At 41.7% G+C, this 22,916-nt stretch overlaps 2 protein-coding genes across 10 annotated transcripts; both read right to left on the bottom strand.

Moving 5' to 3' along the window:
- Nucleotides 1-288: 288 nt before the first annotated feature.
- Nucleotides 289-12,015, bottom strand: MIIP (migration and invasion inhibitory protein). Of its 7 annotated transcripts, none has more exons than XM_049828894.1 (11): nt 8,344-8,473; nt 6,808-6,970; nt 6,519-6,727; nt 5,459-5,950; nt 4,720-4,822; nt 4,171-4,282; nt 3,902-3,966; nt 3,340-3,469; nt 2,864-2,960; nt 1,891-1,998; nt 289-1,566 (listed from the first exon to the last, which is right to left on the bottom strand). In XM_049828894.1, the coding sequence occupies exons 3-11, from the start codon at nt 6,687-6,689 to the stop codon at nt 1,402-1,404; spliced, it is 1,443 nt and encodes a 480-aa protein (XP_049684851.1). In that variant the 5' UTR covers nt 6,690-6,727; nt 6,808-6,970; nt 8,344-8,473; the 3' UTR covers nt 289-1,401. The 7 variants fall into 7 exon arrangements, with proteins under 7 accessions (XP_049684851.1, XP_049684675.1, XP_049685031.1 ...); XM_049828718.1 differs by having other exon boundaries at nt 6,519-6,706; XM_049829074.1 differs by lacking the exons at nt 6,808-6,970; nt 8,344-8,473 and adding an exon at nt 12,000-12,015 and having other exon boundaries at nt 6,519-6,706.
- Nucleotides 9,085-22,910, bottom strand: MFN2 (mitofusin 2). Of its 3 annotated transcripts, none has more exons than XM_049828422.1 (19): nt 22,759-22,910; nt 22,212-22,365; nt 21,797-22,041; nt 20,952-21,087; nt 20,426-20,588; nt 19,767-19,891; nt 19,341-19,449; nt 19,141-19,248; nt 18,598-18,751; nt 18,293-18,360; nt 17,999-18,120; nt 17,541-17,667; nt 16,339-16,443; nt 15,663-15,765; nt 14,763-14,983; nt 14,467-14,616; nt 13,327-13,523; nt 12,806-12,940; nt 9,085-12,135 (listed from the first exon to the last, which is right to left on the bottom strand). In XM_049828422.1, the coding sequence occupies exons 3-19, from the start codon at nt 21,969-21,971 to the stop codon at nt 12,066-12,068; spliced, it is 2,268 nt and encodes a 755-aa protein (XP_049684379.1). In that variant the 5' UTR covers nt 21,972-22,041; nt 22,212-22,365; nt 22,759-22,910; the 3' UTR covers nt 9,085-12,065. The 3 variants fall into 3 exon arrangements, with proteins under 3 accessions (XP_049684379.1, XP_049684287.1, XP_049684461.1); XM_049828330.1 differs by having other exon boundaries at nt 21,797-21,975; nt 22,759-22,907; XM_049828504.1 differs by lacking the exons at nt 22,212-22,365; nt 22,759-22,910 and adding an exon at nt 21,559-21,649 and having other exon boundaries at nt 21,797-21,886.
- Between the last annotated feature and the right edge of the window lie 6 nt (nt 22,911-22,916).

Here is a 22,916-nt window from a genome sequence, read left to right as displayed (position 1 = left end):
TATTCCTAGCTATGAAGAAACATTTTGAGTTCAACATTGGTTCCATCCTGCATTCACCAGATAGATCTCACCTAAGTTACTTAATCTTACAGTGCTTCATTTTCTCGAAGTGGAGCAGGCTTGCTGTAATTTATTTCAGGATAAATTAAGAAGAGGTTTATGACTTCTAATGTTTTGGGTTTGAAGGCAAGGTAGTAAAAATCTTGAATTTGCCCTATTTAGTGTAACACTTGATGGATAGTGTTTTATATTCACTGGATTAATTTATTTTAAAATTAGTATTTTCAGTAATGGAAATAATGTGACCAATTCCATTCACTTTACTCTACATATGTACAACCCAAATCTAAACCGATCAGTCATGCTTTTCATTTTCCATTCTAAGCCTTACATCAAGATTTCATAAACTAGCAGTATTTCTTTCCTTGCTTAAAAAAAAGTCTATTTGTACTTTTGATTTAATAAATAATGTATTTGATACATAAACAACAGTGAATGCCAAGAAGCTGAAAATATCATTGGTGCAAATCCAATTCCTTCTGTCAAATTAGCTCCCAGAAATAAACTTGAGGCAGGAATTTCTGTTTCAGGCTCATTCGAGGCAAAATAAAACATCAGTTTCACTGTTTTTAGACAAGGAAAGCAAGATCAGTCTATAAAGTTCAAACAAATCACACTATATAACTTATTTTGTTTTGGTACAACTCAAAAACTCCAGAAGGTTTTTTGGTTTGTCTCCAAAAAACTTGGAAAAGCAGAGGCAAGCAAAATTTGCAAACATTTTAAGGCATTATCTAGCTTTTTGATGAATAAAATCTCTTTTCACTTTAACATGCTTTTTCACATTCATAATCACTCTGATGTAACGCACCCTGTAGCCACAGACATTGCACTGAAAATAAACTGGATTTTTTTGGTTTTAACTAAATTGTTGAGTAACTCAAGTTTAAGGCACTAACAAATTATGTGTCATGTTTCAAACATTTGGAAATTAACGTATTTGTATGCATTCCACTGAAACAGACCATTTACAGGCCAATTCCTCACCCTGGCATTCAGAGTTAACATTACACTTCTGGTTTATTTAGTTGAGGCGGCAGATGAACTCTGTTGCTATGGCTGTCCTAGTGGTAACAGTACTAGTCATCCTGTACACATCACTTTATCCAACCCTAGGAGGGAAAGCTCATGCATCTGCTTAGAAATAGCTGCAAAAGGCAAAAAAGAAAAGTGAAAAAACATAGTTGAATGTACAAACTCTCATATATGTGCATTGGTTGCTCACGTATGTGCATGACTATGAAAACTAGGAAAAATCTGTTCAAAGATTTATTTTTATCCAAATAGAGTTGTTTCCATGCCCTATGCCCATCCCTTCCCCAGGGCAATCATGTCAGTGGTTCAGAGAGTTGAGGCAGTCGGATTTAAATTTGGAGCTGCTCTGTAGTGTCCCAGTTTGTTTTGCTCCCTCTGCTGAGAAGCACTGCTAAATCTGAAGTGTGTCAAGTGGGTCAGGTTCAGAGGCTGGTCAGTTTTGGTTCTTCCTGACACTCTGGACACCGAGTTCTAGAATCCAAATAAAGAGGATATTAATCAAAGAATGCCAAAGTGACTTTTCGCATTTTGATGAAGATTGGCGAGGTGAACAGGCTTTTCCCTGTTATCCAGCTCCATTTGTTTTTTTGTGTCTGTGCACACAAGGTTACACAGCAGCAGAAGGAAAATGTTTCCCTGCGGAGATAAGGAGATAATCTTCCAGGCATTCTCATTTGCTGAGCCATCGATGATTATTATGCCTTTTAGAGAGACAGGATTGCAATTCCCAGCTGTGCAATTCACCAGGGACCTGGTGCAAAGCACCTCCAGGGACTCTTAACAGGCTATTCTTACCAGGCGAGGATGGTGAGAAGGCTTCTCTTCCAGTGAACCTCGCAGATCCAAACTGCTGAGCCTGGGATTGCTGGAAGGCATGATATTTTCCCAGCCAGCCAGGCAATGCTGTGAAAAGAGATGGGAATGCTGCACTGGAGTGCTTTACCTTTTTAACCTATTGTCACCTGTTAGCTGTAAATAGTAACTTCTGCACAGGGAGGTTTTAGCCAGTAATTAATTAAGTTTTGAGGAGTTTTATAGGACTAACAGGAAAGAGAAGAAATCTCTAATGAAACAAAACTGCTTAGCTGTCTCCTCTTCCACCTTTCAGTGGCTAATTATTTGTAAACTGAACTCCTGCTTTGTGAACTCAAGCACCCGACCTCTCTGAACCTGTCTCAACTGACTCATCCAGTTCCCTAAACCTCAAAACCAGGCCTCTTCCTACCTCTTCCCTGGAAATCTCTACACCATGGCTAGATTTGATTAGTAATACTCCCTGCAGCATTGCCTAGTGGCTGGAATACAGGACAACTCTACAAAAAACAGTTTTAAATCCACCCTTGCCACTCTTGATTTTGCTTGGCCCCTATACACTGTGAATACTTCACAAAAGCTTATGTTTTAGACTCCCTAACTTTTGTGGAAAGAAACAGGCACTCTTAGGTATGGTTCATTGTGTTGAAAGGTCAATGCCTGAAATAAGTCAGCTGAATCATGCCCCAGAAGTATACAGCTCCATATGGCACTTTCTTTTTCTCAGTGTAAAGCATTTGGAGATATGTCCATATACTTTATGCCAGTTATATAAAGTTATGAACACAGAAGCACACACCAATGTTTTTTCTTGTTATCTCCGAGACGCAGATCAGAAATTTTAGTGGAAACCCTGCCAGGGGGATGAGTCCCAGATCCTCTTTCCTTCTTGTGCTGTAAAACAATGCCCATCCTGGTCTGTGCCATCAGTATCAGCAAGAAGACAGCAACTTACCGAAGGTAATGCTAGATTGTCTGCTGGTTCAAAGCTCTTCCTGCGATGGGCTTTGTATTTGTAGGCAGGCATAAGGGTAGACCTGGGAATGCTGACCCTGCAACCACACAAAGGAAGTAACTGCCTACACCTTCGACAATGCAGAGGAAATTTGCATGCCTTCCCCACTCAGAATCCAGGGTCTAATCCCAAAGCAAACCAAGCAAACCAGTTTTGGATTAGGGTATTAGACACTTAACATGTACATTCAGATTCTGGACCAAATTCAGATAAACATGCATTTCTCACTGACTTCAAAACTGTTTCTGCTTATAGAAAAGATCAGTAGGGAATTTTTAAGCAAGATATCTCTGTCCTGAGAACAGCAACCTTCTACAGAGCTATTCTGATGTTGTTTTCTCCCTTACATGATCAGCTTTTTCTTCCCTACTGTTTCCTTGAGTTCTGCATATTACAAAGCAATAATTCTTATCTACCTGACATAGGCTGGCTCTTCCAGTGTCTCTGCAGGCTGCTGAGTACGTGGGATCTTACACACGGGGCAGGCAGATTCTGAATCCACAGGGACAGTGAAGAGGCGCTGGTTTAATCGATAACAGTAAACACCTGCCACAGAGTAACAAACCATCATGGTACTTCTAGTCTGTCAGAAGGTTCCTCAACCCAATCAACAAAGCTGTGTTCTACCACAGGGCCACACATGCACAGAAAGAGCTGCTTTTCCTGAAATATTTCACTTTTATTTTTCCAGTCCCCAAATAAGTTCCTAAAAAGCAAAACCAAAACTTGAACCTCCTCAACTTAAAAAGAGAACATTATCCAACTACAAGAAACCCTGAGAAAATCAGATGACACTGATTGAGAGAGGATCCCTAGAAGACTCAAGTATCTTTAGAGTAGGAATTTGAATCTGGTTCAGAAGCTGCAGCTAAAAATAACACATTCTTCCTTATCTTGCATGATGTGGGGCACTCTCAGAATGACAAGCAAAGACTGCTCAGTTATCTGAAACTGGATTAGGAAGAAATCTGATCTTACACTTATGCAAACTGGTTATCAAATCTGGTTCTTGTTCAGGAACTATGGCATCCAAAGCCTCAGGCCTAAAGAAACATGCAAACAAATCAGTTAGTGACGGGGTCAGGCCCTGTGAACAGCCCCACCTTTTCCAAGCATACATTTCTGATTGGGAGATAAATAAAGGCCTACAAAGCCACTCTTACAATTTCCCACTCCAATCAGACTATACTTCTCACTACTCTAAAGGCATACATTGCTGCTTCAGCCCTTCCCCCATACCCACTTACTCCACGTGCTGCTCATGAACACACGTTTCTCTGTTGGCCTGTCGGAACTCGTGCAGCTCAGCAAAGTATTGGTCAGATTCCTCTACTACTGAAGAGTTTGTATCTAGGAGCCCTGCGAATGCCAAGAAAAGTGAAAAGTTCAAGGATTTACCAAATTTGGGAAAGCATCAAAGCAAGCCTCATACAAAACAGTCAAAACAACCAAAGGTCTGAAGCACCAAAATGGATAATGAGAAGAACAAGCCATCATGTCACGCCAGAGATTTACTGCATGGTTTGTGTCCCTTACTGCATTCGTTCATTTTGGCTACTTGGTATCCCCTCAGCTGCCGTTTGCTGCCACTTCACTGTTCCAGGGAAGCACAGGTCACCTCTGGCTTAGACAGGGAATGGCTTCTGACAAAACTGCAGCTCCTCCGCTGAGACCTGCTATGTGGGTTCTAGGTCTGCAGTTGCGTCACACCTCAACTTAAAGGAGTTGTAAAGTGTGTTTTAACTCTTTATATTACCACATCATGCTGAGAGCTTTGCTTCAGATTTAGGATTCACCTGCAATCCAGTCATAGCCCAGGAAAGGACGCACAGACCAGCTGCTCACAGGTATGGTATATTCTTCAGGGTCAGAATGAAAAGTCACATGACCAGCTTCCTTCTGGGAAGAAAACAATTCATAAAGACTTCCTATACATCTAGCAGGACATTCAAATGTACAGCTTAGGAGACAACTGGCAGCTGTTCAATGGGATAGCTGTGGCTTAGTTTGAGGCTGGATTCTATCTATGCCTCTACCAGTAATTTGCTCACCAGCCTTTTGTCTTCTCAATTCATAAAACAGAGAGAGAATGCAGGGAACTTGCCTGGGCTAAGGCAGTATTTTTCAGGGCTTTAAACAAAACGCTGACTTCCCTGCATCACACATCCCCAAACATCAGGCCACTTGCGCTACCTTGGAGGATAATCATGGCAATATCCTGCCCTTCATGCTTAAAGAAACAATCTGTGTAGCAGCTGCACTGCACCAGGCTCTTCTCCCTGAGCATATGACTCACATATGCAAATGACATGGAGTCATACAGTGAAGTGCTCAAGTTTTCTTCGGTTCAAGGGCTAAGGAAAGCAGGGCCTGAACAACCTGCCAACAGCCCCTGGCTGCTAAGGCTAGGAACAGTTCTGACCCCAACTTGCAATTCACACAGTGGGAACAGGGCAAGTAATGTTCTCCTGATGCTTTTTCCCCATCCTTCTATCGACTTACAAAAATAAGCAAAGCATTGGTTTCACCATTTACCTTCAACTCTTTGGACAGAGATGTCAGCAAGATTGATTTAGGGATTATGGGCTCTCTAATGACCACATGCTGCTTACTGGTCTCTTCACTTTGTATTCTGCTCAGTGATGGGTCCAGATGACCCTTAAGCTGTTTCTTCTCATGGAAACCGTGTAGCAGAGTGGACTGTTTCCTGTTCTCTCCATGTCCCAGCAGGAAGGATTCTTTCTCTGGACTTCCTCGAGCATAGCCGTCCCTATCCACTCCGGAGGTTTCTCTGCCACACATAATGATTGCAGACACTGGCATAACATTCTTCTCTTTCGCAGGAAAGCTGGAATCCAAACCTACTGCTTCGTGCATCTTTGCTTGTTGTTGCTGTACCCCTCTGTCATTGCTGCTGTGTTTAAGAGATGAACAGAGGGCTGCTCTGGCTGTGTCAGCTCCGGGTTCCACAGACACCAACATTGCAGGGTCAGCTGTAGACGTCACAGCATTGACCTGACTTTCCTTCTGTAAGGACAGAGACTCTCATACCACATGGCATCATTCAGCTTACAATTACCTTTCATTAGGACATTTCACTCAGTAAGACAAAAATCAACCTCTCATTCTAGTCTGCTCACCCCTTTAAATTCCTGTGGGGAAAAAAGCAATATCCTTGTGTTATTCATGAGACATTATTAAGTGGCTGGAGAATATAAGAAAGGCATCCACTTCCAGCCAAATGCAGCTTTTCCCAATTTGAGGAACTGCTAAACTTTCAGCCTTTGTGCTTAGAAGACATAACAGGATTACATTCCACAATGTTCATTCCTATCTTAGATTAAGAAACCTACATTTCTTAGGCAGGAACTGATGTCTGAACCCTTTGCAAGGAAAACATATTGGAGAACACAGGATAAACAATAAACAAAGTCTAGCTACTTTTCTAACAGACTCCATATTCCACATTCCAATTTCTACCAGCTCCTCCATGTCCATATGTCTCCTTTACCACACTACTTCATAGGCGGAGCTGCTGCCTATCACACAAGGCCCATTTGCTTGCCAGCACTTCTAGCACAGACACAACACATACCCCTCTCTTGGCCACAGGGACAGATCTTTCAGTAGATGTTCTATTACAAAGAGATGCTGGAAAGAGTGGCTTGCTGGGAAGTCTTTTTCTGATCTCTTCCTGCTTCATTCTGAGCCTTTGTAGAAGTTCCTGGTTGGCCTGACGTAGCCTCTTCAGGTGCTCTAACTCCATTCTATGAAAACATTTTCCTGTAAAGCCAGAAGGGTGAACTACATAAATGGAAGCATTAAGCGAAGAAGCAGACTCAGGAGAAACCACTTTCAGAGGACTTTTCCTAAAAACCACTTACAGCTGTTGGAATGTTGCGAGTGTTGATCATTGCTCCTGAGAAATCAGCCAGTCTCAAAACTCTTTATGCTAAGAACTAGCACCACTGCATGCTTCTCTCCCCTCGTACTGTCAAATATTTTGCAGCCAGAAACTGGCAGCTGAATGAATAGAGACAAGGCACTCTTACAGAGGAAACAATAAACATGAAAAAAGTCACATAAAAAAGCCAAATAAGAGACATTTGATTTAGAGGCTGATATTCAGGACCACCTTATGTAATTCTGCTTTAACATTCTGAGCATCAAAATTTATATCGTGACAATACCAGGATGCTCATCAGTTCAAAACATGAATAAAGAATATGAATGTATTTACTACATCAAAAAAAAAAAAAATTGAGTCAAAACTGTCCTCCACATTCCCCAGGCGGGAATATTCCAAAAGGCTCAATTATGACTCTGGACTAGGGCTCAGACAATTCCAATCCCACACATTAATCACCAAGGCTTACTGCCATTTTACTCAATGAGGGGGAAAAAATGAGTTAATAAATAGATAAATAAATAAAGCTCAGTTTGACGGGAAGGCTGTCACACTGTTCAACATGTTTACATCACAAGCTCCTCTAAATTTGCAGAAAGTGGGTTTTTTTTAAAATAGAACAAAACAAAACAAACCCCTAAACCTAACCCCCACATTGCTTTTGGCTAGAGCGATCAATTGTGTTCTCAAGAACACTATGTGCTTCTCTAGGACCTTTTCTTCCAAAAGATCCCTAAGCCCTTCTCCCAAAGCTCATCTGATTTGTTTTTGCATCTGCTACCTTGGCAACTGGACAGGAGGAATCAAATGCATATGCTGTACAACAGCACTGGGATGACCGAAGAGCAGTACTAACAATCAAAAAACTACAGCATATCTTTTTGTTACAAGAATAAGCGAGGGGTGCACTACTGAATGTAAAATAGAAATACCAGTCTTGAGGCACTGAATTTGAGATCATTTGAACAAAACAGAAGTTCTCACAGTATTCACAGGACAAAGCTAACAGCATCCTCTCATCATTGCTCATCGGAAAGCAAATACTCCGAAAATAACATTAGTCAAGGGACTTTCTGGAAGGGTTTTACCAGATGAGATCCACTCTTAGCATAATCTACAAGAAGCTATTAGTCCTTCATGCTCAACCCCAGGGGCTCAAGCTTATGAAACTGCTTTAGTCTGAATCCTTTGTGAAAAGGAGCTTAGCTTCTCGCAGTTAAAAATAAATAACGGTTGTCTCGGGAGCTAAAAACTCTCATCTCTGCAAGAAAGTTGACTAACACCTAAGCCGAGCTTTCCAGGGCTGTTTCTGCGCAGACGCGCTGGTTCAGCTCTCCCATGCCCACGAGGAAGGGAAGACGGCCCCGAGCATTGTAAAATTCCGCTACCCCCTCCAAGAGACCAGCCCGGCAGCCGACAGAGAACTGGTCTCGCCAGGCCATGCGGCTCCAGCGCTGCGGACGTTCAAACTCCCCACGCTCTCCCCCCGCCGACCCCGCGTTTTCAGGCCCACCTGCGCCGCACCCCGCCGCTCCGAACGGCCGGGTCGCCAGGCGATCCCGCGGCCGGGAGATCCCCGCCCTCGCTCCAGCCCCCGCCGGGATTCCCCAGGGCGGCCCCGGCCCGGCCGTCCCCGCAGCCGAGCGGCCGCCCGCCGCGGACGGGCCCGCCCCGCGGCTCCCGGCATGCGCGGGGCCCGAGGCGCCGCCCGGCGGCGGCAGCCGGCCCGCGGAGGAGGCGGGAGAGCCGCTCCCGAGCCGCCGGCCGGAGCCCAGGCAGGGTGCTGGAGCAGGGCAGGACGCGGCCGCCAAGTTCCTCCTTTTGGGTTCCTGAAATCGCCGCAGCTCGTTGTCTGAACGGACCGCATACCCCCAACTCCCCCAGAAGCCAAAAGGAGGCCGTTTTGGAAATTTATCACGGGAAATCTACCCTTTTCTCTTCTAAGACGCGCCATGTGATGTTCACCACAGTTTCAGTCTATTGCTGCAGTATTTGCTGACCATTACTTGCTACAACATTCTCAAGAAATCACTGATTCAATACTGACATTTTTAGTGTAGCTTAAGAAGGAATCTCTCAAACTTTCTCAGATAATTCAGTATCACTGATCTCCTTGTTAATTTTCACAGTAAGAACACAGTCACTATTCTCAAACATGCCATTTACTACAACATGGCAGCATATCATCATCTGAATATATTATACTTACACTTGAAGACTTTGTATCATGACACGCAGAATACATCAGGAGAAATATTTTTCCAATTCATTTTTATTTTGGTTTCCATTGTTTACAGCATTGATACAGGAATAATTCATGCAAATTTATCACCTTAAATACAGCAGAGAGAAAACTCACTGGTAAGAGTATTTCGAAGAGCTCCACCAACATAACACAATGAGAAAAATAAGTAGCAGCAGTAAGATAAAGTGCATTTAGCTGACCTTCTTTAACTCTTAAGAGTTCAGGGAATATTGTTTTTGGAATTACCTGTTCTAAGTATTAGTTTATCATTCTTTATGAAAATCAGAAGAGAACAGCCTCCTTGCTGATAGCATTCATTCCTCCACCACTCTGAATTAAAGAAGTACAGCTGTATTTTATTTAAGAGGAATCCAGCTCATAGGCCTTCTGTTAAAAATTTGATTTGTGATCACTCAGGCTTCTAAGGACAAGGGCTACACACATACTTAAAAATTCTTCCCTGCCACGTTAGCGGTTTTGCTTCTTAAAAAAATTCAAGCGGTTCTTTCCCCCATTCTATAGGTTAGGTTTCAGCGTACAGTGAGAATGCCTACGTCACCAAAATCTGAACAGTGTCAGAAACACACACATTGGGAAGACACCGCATTCTAAGAACGCACCAATCTCTTTTTCCTTTACAGATTAGACACTGGCTTAAAGATCAGCCCATTTATCAGATTTCCCCTAAAGGCCAGCTGAAAAGATGCTAACACCGCACGTCTTCAAAAGCAAGGTCAGCATTTCAGGTAGCCTACAGCTCCTGAGCAGTAGTACGTCATCATCTCCCTCTACCTAGAACTGACAATTTCCTGGTGTATTAGGGATGTGCTTCATGTTTTAACTCAATAGCATAGTCCATAGCCTATTATGCATGTGTATGTGATCGCCTGAGAGACTAGAGATCTGAATTTATTCACATACCTACAGCAGAGTAACAGTGGACGATTCCATTTATTCCGGTATACTTCACCACAAGCCCAGGGAACACGCTTCTAGAGGCAAGGACTCAAATTTCTTTCTTACTCATTCTCAGATCTGATCCAAGCCATATTTAGGTCCTGCTGGTTGCCTGAGGAAACCAATCACGGCCAATGAAGCCCTCTGATGAAAATGGCTTTTCACTTTGGGTTGGATTCAAAGCTGTCTACTGGAAGTGAAAGGTTTGTTTGCTTCCTGCATTCCAGGGATATAACAAGAGTCTCACTGCCAGCTCCTACATGATTAAGAACCTTCAAGTCTTACTGCAAAGCTTAGCACAGCCTGAAGTACTTACTGACATTTCACTGTTTTTATTCCCTCAATTATCAGGCAGCTGCTTCTTTCTGGAACTTTCGTGACACATGAAACCAGAGACTTGTCACAGCAACATATACTCCCACCTTAGCATGAACAAGAAATCCTAAGGCCAGCTGATAGCATTTTCAAGTGAAAAGTCTCATTTTCAATAAGAAAAGACACCCCACTGCCTACTAGTCCTGAATTCAGCTAGGACCTGCTCAAACACAGCCCAAATTCTCTGAAGTCTGATGCTGGACAGATTTAGGTTGTCACTAACTTCAGAACTACTGGATCTGATTCTGGATTCCTCAGATATTTTGTGGGGAACAGAAAGGCTATATCCATCACATGGCAAAACAATGACCCACCAAAGTGGAAAAGGAACATAATCCTGGTACTACTGAAATCAGTGGGAACTTCTCCTCTATCAATTCCAACAGAAAGAGACTCTAGTCTTTACAATTCCCAAACCTTATACTCCAAATTCAAAATTGCTTCAGGGCAAAACTCAATGATTAAATTAATCTATTTGCAAATAAAGAATGTCTTTAAAAAATAAGTTGCCTTAACCCATTCTTGCCCTGGCATGAAACACAAGGGACAGGTCTCCCCCCTGCCCCAGAGGAGCGGCACTTGGCAGTTCATTCTCATACTTTTAACAGAAGAGAAACAATATCAAATCATATTACTGCATGGACTGTAACATCCTTTGGGAACTCTACATGATGCAAAATCTCTTACAGTTTGTAATCTGCATGCTGTTCTTGTGGCCAAATAGTGGTAATGGAATTCCAAAGGCCTGCTTCCAGAAACACAGCTGTGCATTTCCAAAAAAACCCCACATTCATCAACTTATCTCATAAGGCAGTTCATTACATTTTGTCAACTGGCTTTTCTTTCCTATTTTTCTTTCTCAACAAGCTGCCAAATTATCAGCACTACCTCCTTCACAGGAGCTAGTTATGTCTTGGCAAACTATTTGTCCATGACATGAAATGGGCCAGACTGTATTATTAAAGAGCTCGTAAGAGGAAGAAACTAACTCCAAAGACAATAAGCTTACCAAAGCAAAAATCTTAGCTCCTCTTGCTCTGGAAGAAAACTGAGTTTTGTTCATAGGTTTAAACATACTGACAGTAATAAACCTTTCTATGAAGGGACACCGTGATTCTCTGTCATGTTCTACAATAACAGAATATTATCCTAAAAGATAGGCCTGCATGGGCTATAAATGCATTGTGAAACCATCATTACATCTGTGTGCACAGGATCTGTGTTAGACACAGCGGCTTGTCACACATACATAAACTTGGGGCTTGGAAGTCAAAAGTTCTATCTTCATGTAGTAAAATTAATGACTCCATAAAGAGGTGTCAGAATAACTTTTAACCTGATATATATTTGGGGTTTTGTTTTAAATTTGTTGCTCTACTTGATTTTGCTTTTAAAAGCCCCCTGTATATGTATGAAGCACACATTCCTTCTGAAGGAGTCTGGTCTCACAAGAAGGAAAAAGAAGAGTTATAAACAGCTAGTGTTTAGAGGTGGGACACAAAACAGGGAAGCAGAATCCTGTTGTTCACACAGCAACTGGAAACATAGCAATAGGTTTTCACTCATTCCCTTTAGGGAATTCCATCACCCACCATGTTCTCTGCAGTAATTAAGAGAGCACTGAAGGGAAACAACGTTGTTTTTCTCTTCTTCCCACACTATCTGCTTTGCTGCAGGTACTGATGTGTGAACATGTTGAGTTCACTGTCAAGCCAACCTGCTTTATTCCTGCAAGGACAGAAAGTCTCCATTAGGTGAGTAAAATAGCTCTTCTCAAGCCAATCTGAAAGAACCATGACTAAAATGAGTAAAGAGCAAGGCACAGAGAGGAATGCCAGGGGTCTCTTCCAAAATGCTGCTACCATTCCCTGCCCTTCCTCAGGTCAGGAAGACTTGCCTGCTAGCAGTCCCTAGGCTTTGAGGTTCAAACCGAGATCTTGGTCACAACTTCACAGTGATCTTAGTGTACATAAGAAATGTTTGAAAAATTCTTCCTGACAGCCTTCGCAGGGTGAAGAAAAACATCAGACTACTGTGTACAAAGGAGAGGGTGAGACTTTTTGCATAATTTCATAATAACCTGAAGGAGTTTGTAGGAGTAGAAGACTGTATGTTTTGATAAATGGAAAGGAACTGTAATTCCAACAAACAAAAAACATGAAGGAAAAGGTGTTTTGTGAGACAGAAGATTTAAATGACTGTCAACAGTACATGGGAAAGTACGTAATGAAAAGGAACACAACCTGGTAGGGAAAGATGCTGATGTCTGCACATCAAATGCTATGACTGAACAAGGACTGCACTCAAAATGTACACCCTAATCTGAACAGCTTGGGGCAATCGCATGAAAAACAATTGTACGCAAATGTCAGTGTATATGGGATAATAAAAATCTCACCTGAGCAATTTTGCTTTGCTCTGCAGGGAATCCAGAACTTCGATTTTTTTATTCATGGCAGAAATTTCCTGCTCAAGGTTCTCCCGTGTGACATCCACTTGCTGACACAAATGAGCAAATGTTCCAGCAAGCTCTCTACGGAACAAGGAGAATAGTTGGCTATGACAAAAAGTAAGATCAAGCACCAAAATTCAAGGAATAAAACCCTTTGTTGTATAGTGATGATGATACTGACTCAGATGTTCATCTTTCCACTTCTGCACAAGAATATGTCAGAGCATTAGAGCAATTTGATTTAAGAGACGGAAGTACATCAAGACTAATGTTTAACAGCACCCAAATACTACACTGGTGATTCAAAACCCCATAATAGTCTTTTAAAACACATGTATTGTTACACATTTTTAAATCTGAAATTCAATATGCAGACTTATCTTGTTAAAACGGGGAATATAATTTAAAAAAACCCACACCAGACAACAGAATTTAGATAAGGTTTTAGCTGAATATAGGCAACTCACTGTTGGACTTGGTGGCTGCAATTAGAACCCGTGTAACTGACAATGAGCTGCAATTTCTCACCAGCATACTCTACAAACTGCCGTTTGAAAGCTCTCTCTTTCGCCTTTGTGGTCCAGGTGAGGCGCTCATATACATAAAGGAGCCCATAAAGGCCAAAAGAGAGAGCAATCAGTCTCCAACCCACAGCCTTCCAGACCTAGAAAAAACATAAGGAAAAACAAATGACACAATCATCATCTAGGAATGATGCTAACTCCTAACAATGGTGCCCAGAGCATTGCACTTGTATTCTAGGCACAAGAAAACAAGCCAGATAGGTAACCCTAACTTGTAAGTGGTTTCATTAGTCAGACAGCTTACTACGGACATCCAGTCTACAAAATAAAAATACCTAACTTAAACTGCTCGGATTCTGTATGGATTAACCTTTCCAGCACATTTAAATTACATTTGCAAGTGCATACAAACTGTCTGGTTCACTGAATCCCTGTTTCTGAAGTAAAAGACGTTTTTAAGCAACCATCTCCCCTTTGAGAAATCATCCACCCTTAGACACTGTGACACTAGCATAGCGTGTAGGTATGGAACTGGCACTACAGAAACTTAGATTCTTCCTGCAACAGGAACTAGAGTTACCATGAACTTCAGTTACAGTTCTTATGCCTCCACAGTTCGGGGAGATTTGAGATTCAAAATACTCATTATTTTCAAAAGATAGAAAAGCAGCAAGTGCTGATATTCTCTGAAATAAATTAGGCGTAGTATCTCAAATTACGTGCTCTCCTCCCCTTCCAGGAAGGAAGATACACATGATCAAAGGCTCTTGGTAGATATTTCTGTCCTGATTCCTCTGTAAATGGGAAAAGAAAAATACTGAATTTTTTTTTATTCTCACAAAAGAATGAGAGACTATTTAATGCTTTTGTAACACACTTTGAAGGGTTATATTTACAACACCAGCTCCAAGCTTAACTGTTATGCAAAATAAGCTCTACATTTATACTCAAATAGAAGATCAAAGGAGAAAGTATTTCACTATCTGTGAATAGCAAACATCTACAGGATTCAGTAGCACAAGCACTTTTCAAGTCAGTGCTCCAACTTTATTTATATAAATGCTGCTCAGATTGGCAACGCACCACACCACCAACCACGATGATTCCCATGGAAGTTCGGGAAGTTAATGAGGCCAGGCCAGTCACCATTGACACCATGAGCTCTTCCTGGGTCATAGAGCCCTGAGGCAAAGGAGGCAGACTAGGATTTGCTGGTGTTAAAGGGCGTTGAACCTAATTAGAAAAGCAGCGACAAAACAAAAACAAAGAACAGAATAAGAGAAGGCAAGCCGCTGCCCTTCCCACCAAAAAGACTTCAGCAGCCACTGAACCGATTAATATCTCATCTACTCCAATCACTCAATGAGGTGTTATCTTACCTGGTCATTATAGCCCATCAAGGCCCGACGACCATTCTTCGGTCCCAAAAACCTGTTCACCAGCATCGTCCATCCAAGAGAGAAATGGAATTCTATGTCCTCTTGGAAGTCAGCACAAAGCTTGTCACAGTTCAGATCATAGCTGAGCATGAAGCACTGTCGGGGAATTAACATGTCTATCTGGCCCCGCAAAGAGACTGGGAGAAGGGGTTTTAACCCATCTGCACAGACAGAAAATAAAAACGTTGAAAAAATGGCTATTGAGTTCACAAGAATTAATTGGACTTGTATTCTGTAATTAGGGTGGTTATCCCATCCTCCACAGTTATTTTTCTTAGTACCTGGAATTTCCTAAAGCCAAGCATGTTGCAAAGCGAGAGATACATCATGAATTACTATTAAATTCTTAGTTCTTCAGATCAACTCAGAACAAAATCTTTCCATGGACCCTCCTAAATCCTTACAGGTAGCTGGTGAAGTTTACAGTTTAGCAATAGCTTGGAAAACAGACTCTGAAGGCCAGTTTTAAAAGTGTTTAGGCACCATACTCCTATTAAAGCTTATATCCAGACACGCACCTAGTTACAAGTCATTCGCATTTCATTAGGATCTTGGTCTGAGAATCTCTCAAGTTTCCAAAGTCACAGTTCCTCTCTGTCACGAGGATTAAGCTGATTGTATATATTCATTAGCAAATCACTGCACGAGTTCAGACACAGGAGTGGAAAAAGCAGGAGTAACTAGTCCTCTACACAACAGCATTACTGATCAAGATGGAAACTAAGACAATGCCAGCTGCACACCAGCCATCAGATTAAAGAGAAACCCAGAACATCTACCTAGTTATTTTGCATTACAGTTCAAGGAAAGATAAAGGGAAATACTGCCTGCTGAACTGACCTATCATTTCTTGCTGCATTGTCTGGAGGGAAGCTGTGATTGCATTGGAGCAACGATCTGACATGTTACGACCCAGGCCTTCCTCAATGTGTTTATGCAGCTCCTAACAAACAAAGAAAGGGTTATTAAGCTTAAAATAAACATAGGTAAGATGCAGGCTGCAGGTGCTAAAGCTTGCCAGTTAAAAAAACCTTCCCAGAACAGGAGCACACAATCTGTCTGTCCAATGTTCTAACATTAATTTCATTCCACCCCCCCACCCCATTCTTCAGTGAAGGAGAGGAAAAAGCAAACCAAAATATCTCACATGTACTCTGTAGTCTAGGAAAAGTTTTGATTGATTTATACAATGTGACACATCATTTGTATTATCAATTTATCACTGAGATTATTAAAAAAGCCAAAAGAACTATTTCTTCTCCCCCCGCCCCCTTTTCGGTTTTGTTTTTATGTTTGTTTTTTTTGTTTTGTTTTTTTAAGATGTTTACTTTTTACAGAAGCTATCCAAATGCAGGATACATTCTAACAGAAGATCTCTCACAATATGAAAAGCTTAGCTCATATCCTAGTTGGAAGAATGTTAAGCATCAAAGACCTGGCATAATTACTGACTCAGAGCGAAAAAAAGGCCTCTTTAAATTGCTTAAGCAACCTGTAAGAAGCAAACATCACTTACACTCTTGTAAACTTTAAGAACTACTTGAGATGGATGGAAGTCTGCTTGGTATTCATCTACCAATACTGAAAGCCGTCTGATTTCTTCTGCCATTGCATTTGACACCTAGGGAAACAGCACAGGACAGAGTTTCTATATATTCTGTCCTAGGGAGAGATGGAAAACCACCACTGAAGACATGCATTTCTTAGCAAACACTACTGAACACTAGGCACTATGATTGTGTAGCGCCATGCAGCTATTGTGTGCCAACTGCAAAATGCAATATTGGTGACTTGCAAAGAAAGAAAATGGCTGAGAATTATGTAGATCTATGCTCTGTATAACAACACAGACAGAAAAAGACTGAGGCAATATAACACTTCTGAAAAATGAATAGGCCTTTTCTGCATATTTTTAATAGTAAAAATGGCATGTTATTATGGACAGTACGATGACTGACATTATTCTAGATTGAAATAATAAGGAAATTTATCTGAAACATTTTAGTACTTTACAAAGCATTTAAGACTGAAACATAGTAGCAATAATAATTCAGACATTAATCAAAGTCTCATTGGTTTTTTAAAGCATCTTATATGATTCTCTCTGAAAGCTTCCCCCAAGGATTCTAGTTTTCATTTTATTACCTCAAGGAAAAAAGGAAAAAGGGGGAAAAAAAAAGAAAAAAGGAAAAAGGGGGAAAAAAAAAGAAAAAAGGAAAAAGGGGGAAAAAAAAGAAAAAAGGAAAAAGGGGGAAAAAAAGAAAAAAGGAAAAGGAAAAAAAAAGAAAAAAGGAAAAGGAAAAAAAAAGAAAAAAGGAAAAGGAAAAAAAAAGAAAAAAGGAAAAGGAAAAAAAAAGAAAAAAGGAAAAGAAAAAAGGAAAAGGAAAAAAAAGAAAAAAGAAAAAGGAAAAAAAAGAAAAAAGAAAAAGGAAAAAAAAGAAAAAAGGAAAAGTAAAAAAAAGAAAAAAGGAAAAGGAAAAAAAAGAAAAAAGGAAAAGGAAAAAAAAAGAAAAAAGGAAAAGGAAAAAAAAAAGAAAAAAGGAAAAGGAAAAAAAAGAAAAAAAGAGGAAAAAAAAGAGACTTCTGAAAGCATTTCTTTTCCCATCTATTAGGTCCCACATTTCTAGTACTTCAAACCTTTGTCAGCACTTTGCATTTTTCCCACCATACTGGTAGCTGTTTCAGACAATCTATTTTTCTGCAGCCACTCCTCCTTACCTGCCTCTCCACTTCTTCTGTTATCTGTTTTATTTTCCGCTTGTAGTCTTGAGTAAGGAGCTCCAGCTGTTTGTCAATAAAACCTAAACGTTCCTGTCGTTCCTCTCGCATTTCCAGACAGTAAACTCTGGTGAAAAAGAAGTGCCCATCAAAAAGCCAGACAAACGCATCTTTGATCTACAAATGTAATTTGAATTTCAGAAACAAAACAGATTCTCCTGCCCAAGAACAAAACATGTCAGTATCTACAATACATTACATACACACGGCACAGGACAAAAGAGAGGTTCTTCCCCCAATACTTTCACAATTCACTAGCAGCAAGACTACCAGTACGTGTTCTTCCCACTCCCAAACATGCTGTAGTCTGCTTTGCATTTTAAATGCTTGTATTCCCTTAACTTTCTCCCAGAATACAAGCCTCAGTTATGCAAGCACCAAGCATCAGCTCTCCTCACCGCTGTTCCTGGGCAGCAATATGCACAGAATCCATGATGAGACGAACATCTTCTGCAATCTGCTTTGCTCTCACTGTATGCTGCTCAAATTTTGTTTTTACTGCTGACTGCGATATACATTCCTGTATACAAAAGGCAGCCCAATATTAGCAGCAGGCAGAACCACACTAACAAAACTTCTCCTTCCCGTATAATCTATTTCCAAAATGTTGTCCCACTCCATGTTTACAAACTCTAGCCTCTAGTCTTTCAGGAGTAAAATCTAAAGAGAAGATTAGTACACATAATGCTCACCTCAAATCTTCTCTCAAAGTTCTGAAACTCAAACATTCTTACTTGAAATCCATCTGCCAATGCTCCACCTGAGAGAAGTAAAGTACAAAGCAACCACTTAAATTTTGAGAAAGCAATCAGATGTTGGACATCAAGAAATGCTCCTGCTTTCCTTTATCAGCACGTTTGCATTGGCTTCCAGTCACCAGTTTTTGACTGCTCTATTAATAATATGACCCACCCCAATTTTATCCATTTGTTAGAACAATATATTCTCTACTTTCTTCCCTATAAGGAAATGGAAAGTTTCTTTTAGCTTTCCTCACCTCCTTCTGGCATCCCTTGAGCCCTCTGAATCCTGGCATTCAGCACTTCTTTCGCTGACACAAAGAAAATTCGATCCCCCGCCTGGGCTCGATCCACAACACCCAGCTCATCTACCAGGAAGCTGGTACACCGCTCCATGTGTTGTCGACGCACCTGAGGAAGAAACAGGATAAAGCCCACATGCAGTTAAAACCACTTTACCCTCCATCTCTTAAAGGTTAGACCAGATGCCCTCTGCTGGTGTAAGCTACCCATACAAAAGAATAAGAAAAGACACTGCTGTTTTATGGCATCTTCCAGAGGTTACCCGAGTGATCTAACTTCAAAAGGCCGCAGTGAAACTCTTGATTTCCAGCTCAGAAATTTCAAGAGTCATGTCCTGATCACTAATCTATACTCCCTCTAGTCTCTACACTATGGTAATAAAAATCCGAACTGTAAAACAATCACATACAACACTATGATTCTACCCACAAGGACCACAGTCAAAATGGACTCTATAATATCCATGCAAAGAGAAGGAATTTAAACACATCACAAACCTCTTCCATGTATTCTGGTTCAGAGGCAGATGCATCCCAGCGGTTATTTAAAATAAATATATTGGGTCGAGACAAACGTTCATTCACCTTGTGAAAGAACTGCTTCTCCTAAGCAAAACAGAACAAAACCTCTTAAGATTACTATGTAAAAATTTTTTAACTTTTAGCCAAACTCACTGAACAAGTGGACTTGAACATACAGTTTGCATCAGTGTCGATTCAGAATTTGCCACCAGGACAAATACATCAGCATCTAGACAGAACTTGTCGATCCAACTGTCCAGCTCTGTGGTTACATCAATGCCAGGGCTAGCAATAAAGAGAGAAGAGACATTACCATGCTGTGGAAACAGCAAAAATAGAATTAAAAAAAGTTAGTAAGAAATGTCTTTCACCTTTTCAGGGCATTAATTTCCCATGTCTGAGCTACACTCTCCTGAGGTAACAGAGTACAGACTAAAAGGAAGTACCAATCAAGAGGAACTCTGACTGCTAACTACAGGACTTTAGTTACCGTCATAGATTAGAACAGGGTCAATTTCCTTGATGTTTGTTAAATTTGTATTTGAATACATTTCTATGATTAATCTGTGATAAGCAAGAAAGGAAAGAAAGGTATTTCTCACCTGTCCATCAACACCAGGTCATCCTTTAAGAGAGGACATTTGGAATTGGGCCACATTACGCTGACTAGGCTGCCAGCATTCAGAAGTTCATCTTGATGAAGGGCATGAGCCAGCTGGTTTACTGTCTATTAAAAAGATGGGTAACTTATAACATTTCCTGTATGCTAAGACCCATTAACACAATTAGCTCTCCTTCAGGGCTGTTCACAGACAGTTTAAGATAAAACCCAATTCCAAATTACTTTTTCCCTGGGAGATTTTCCACATAAAACTTGCTCGAGTCTCCTAATCAAAAGGCAACTGCCTAGTGAGAGTTTATGAGAAATTTTCCTGTCAAGAAAGGCTGCTGAGGATTTATCAGGAACTCTCTGCCTTCTGTCAGTCATACAGAGCTCACAAATTCCTGAGTCATTGTTTTGGTTCCCTGCTATCACTAACAAATACATTTTTTTCATAAAATGAACAAATTCCATCCTGTAACTTGCTCCATTCGTCCCTTCCTACATGTAACAAAAACCTGTTCTTTGTCTCTACTCCTTTAATGATTAAAATCCTTAACTATGAAATTCATTCATAGTACTTTAATTTTCTTGTTCCTTCCCTTCTCTGGCACTTCTGAAGAGCTCTTCTCCTTTATCTTATGGTGAAGGAAATTGTACCTTAACACTCTTCTTTTCCTCTGAGCCTTCAGTAAGCAGGAAAGCTTCGTGTCCATCTGTCCCTTCTACACGCAAGAAACAATTAGTGGTGTGTCCAATTCCTGAAGGAAGGACTTTGTCCCATAGCATGGCATTTATCACTGTGCTTTTCCCGTTGCTTGTCCTGAAGTCAGATTAAAGAATGGCATAGCTAGGCTTCTGAGATTCAGGTATACTCATTTTGATATTACAGAAAGCAAGTTCTCTAAACCCAAGCAGTATCAGAAGCATTAACAATTTAGGTGCCATAGGCAACTTACAGAAAGACTTTCCTATTTTCTCATTTGAAGAATTCTTCCAAATCAAAGAATCATGTGCTACAGTATTTGTAAATTGGAAACAAGAGGACTAGTACCAGGGACAGGCACGTTACAAGCAAAAGCTACAGCACTAGTGTTTCTATAAATATTTTTTACTGGCTACAGTCCTGAAGATGCCGGTTGCTTTACTGAGTGGGGAGCATAGGCAACATAAGCACGTGACTCACCTTCCAAAAAAAGCAACTTTCATGTGTCGTCTTGCCAACACTTCACTAATGCCACTGACTTTTGACAGGTAGCCTTTGACTTCTAGCACCTGCTCTTCTGTGGTGACGGGATCAAGCTCTATGTTCTTGTGTGTTTCTAAAATCAAAATATATCATGTCTTTGAATTCCAGAAGTCATCTGTCTTTAGTACTGGGTGAAACACCTCTTCATGATGTAACACACATAACTAAATGTTTATCCGTGTCCCACCATGTGGGTAGTCTTGACACATGCAATTACACCCTGAGGCAATTTTGCATCAGTATTTATCAGCTGGTCTCTTTAGTGTATCTAATAACCATTCTCATCCTTAGGACTGCCTTAAACGGAACACAGCCAACACCTCAAACACTCCAACGCTCTTCCAAAAACAAAAAAAATAAAACAAATCACCTCTGTGTCTTAAGCTCTTAAAGCCAATTATTGGCATATGCTACATGCCACTAGCAATGACATGTCTAGGGAAGAATATTGATACAATTATAGTAAAGAAACCTAGAGGGTCTTGCATAAGTTATTAAAAAAATGCTCAAACAACAGAAAAACCAAGCATAGCTCACTACCTACCTCAGTTTCCTAACATGTGTGAACTTGTCAGCTTTAAAATATGAACCCTGAACTCCACCCAAATTCAATAAAATCATTTTCTGTTCTTCTTCTAAAAAATGATATATAAACAGACATGCATGTATAAATAAGCACAGGTCTAGCAGCGCCATTTAACTGAATGAGGGGTTTAATCTTTGGGGGAATTGTATGTGGGCGAACCACTGTTACACACTTGTAGTTCAAGAATTCAGCTTACCTTCCAGGAATGAGGAGCTCTCATTGATGTATGCGGCCAACTGTTCAAAGATACCATTGATCTTCTTCTTTGCAGTGACAAAATGCTTAAGCGGAGAAGCATTTACCTCAGCCATGTGTCTTTTATCCTTCTTCACTGCAACTATTGACTTGGAACGAGTAAACAACAGGGACATTGCGCTACAGGGAAAAATCCAGTAAATAAAGGTGGCTCACCAAGCGCAGACAGCTATCCAGCTAAGCATCCTACCAAGAACCAGATAAATACACATTTTTAAAAGCAACCTTCTTTCTTTCACAAGGAAATTATTCCACTTTCTACAGTTGGAAATTACTTATATATCAGAAATAAAAAAAATTCATCTTTCCTTCTCCCTTCCAATAAACAGGCCCCCAGCGATCACTCCTCCGCTTACTTTCAGGATGAGTAACGTTTTCACAAGTGAGGCATGGCCAACTCGGGTCCCTCTTGAACATGAACGGCTGCAGTTTTCCTGCCTTCTCCCTCGCCTTAGCCAGACTCCGTCCCGCAGCTCTTTCAGCGACGCCACGTCCAGCCTGTCCCCGTCCCTGCGGCAGAGGGACCAGGGGATGACGGACACACGCTGCCAAGCTCCCTGATCGGCCAGGCTCTGCTCCCCCACCATCCCAGCGCCGGGGGGGGGGATGCACTGGGCAGATGCTCCGAGCGGCCTCCCTCGCCTTCTCCTCAGCCCTCAGGGGGCCGGCGCGCGCGACGCAAAGGGCGGGAAGCGCCCCTCTCCCGCTCCCACAAGGCGGCGCGCACCTCAGAGGGGCAGCAGGACCCTGCCGCGGCGGGGCGGGTCGGGTCGGGTCGGGTCGGGTCGGGTCCTCCCCTCCCCTGCCCCTCTCCCTGCCGCCCGGGAGACGACCCCCGAGAGTCCGCTCCCGCCTCGAGCAGCTCCCACCTCCCCTATGGCCAGGCACCGCCCCACCTCTCACCTTCACCACCGCTCCCGCACGGCCGCCATGTTACCCCCGCGGCACCGTCATCCACAGAGGCGCACGGCGCGGCGTGTCATCGCCAGGCGACGGGGCGGCCCCTTCCCGCCGCACCATGGGAGCGGTAGTCTGAGGGAACCGCCACGCAAGGCCTCACG

This window comes from Accipiter gentilis, chromosome 1, assembly GCF_929443795.1.
Source record: "Accipiter gentilis chromosome 1, bAccGen1.1, whole genome shotgun sequence".
Lineage (NCBI taxonomy): Eukaryota > Metazoa > Chordata > Aves > Accipitriformes > Accipitridae > Astur > Astur gentilis.
The sequence above is the reverse complement of the archived record's forward strand: the minus strand, read 5'-3'. Positions and strand labels throughout refer to the sequence as shown.

What these genes read in the sequence shown, in the direction of transcription:
- MFN2 (XM_049828422.1), bottom strand. Translation starts at nt 21,971, where the DNA reads ATGTCCCTGTTGTTTACTCGTTCCAAGTCAATAGTTGCAGTGAAGAAG. An exon ending in AAAGTTGCTTTTTTTGGAAG is followed by an intron (nt 20,589 to 20,951) that starts GTGAGTCACGTG and finishes ATCTGACTTCAG; the next exon opens with GACAAGCAACGGGAAAAGCA. An exon ending in ATTGCTGCCCAGGAACAGCG is followed by an intron (nt 17,668 to 17,998) that starts GTGAGGAGAGCT and finishes CTTTTTCACCAG; the next exon opens with AGTTTACTGTCTGGAAATGC.
- MIIP (XM_049829074.1), bottom strand. Translation starts at nt 6,689, where the DNA reads ATGGAGTTAGAGCACCTGAAGAGGCTACGTCAGGCCAACCAGGAACTT. An exon ending in GGGCTATGACTGGATTGCAG is followed by an intron (nt 4,283 to 4,719) that starts GTGAATCCTAAA and finishes TGGCATTCGCAG; the next exon opens with GGCTCCTAGATACAAACTCT. An exon ending in GAAGAGCCAGCCTATGTCAG is followed by an intron (nt 2,961 to 3,339) that starts GTAGATAAGAAT and finishes GTGTGGTTGCAG; the next exon opens with GGTCAGCATTCCCAGGTCTA.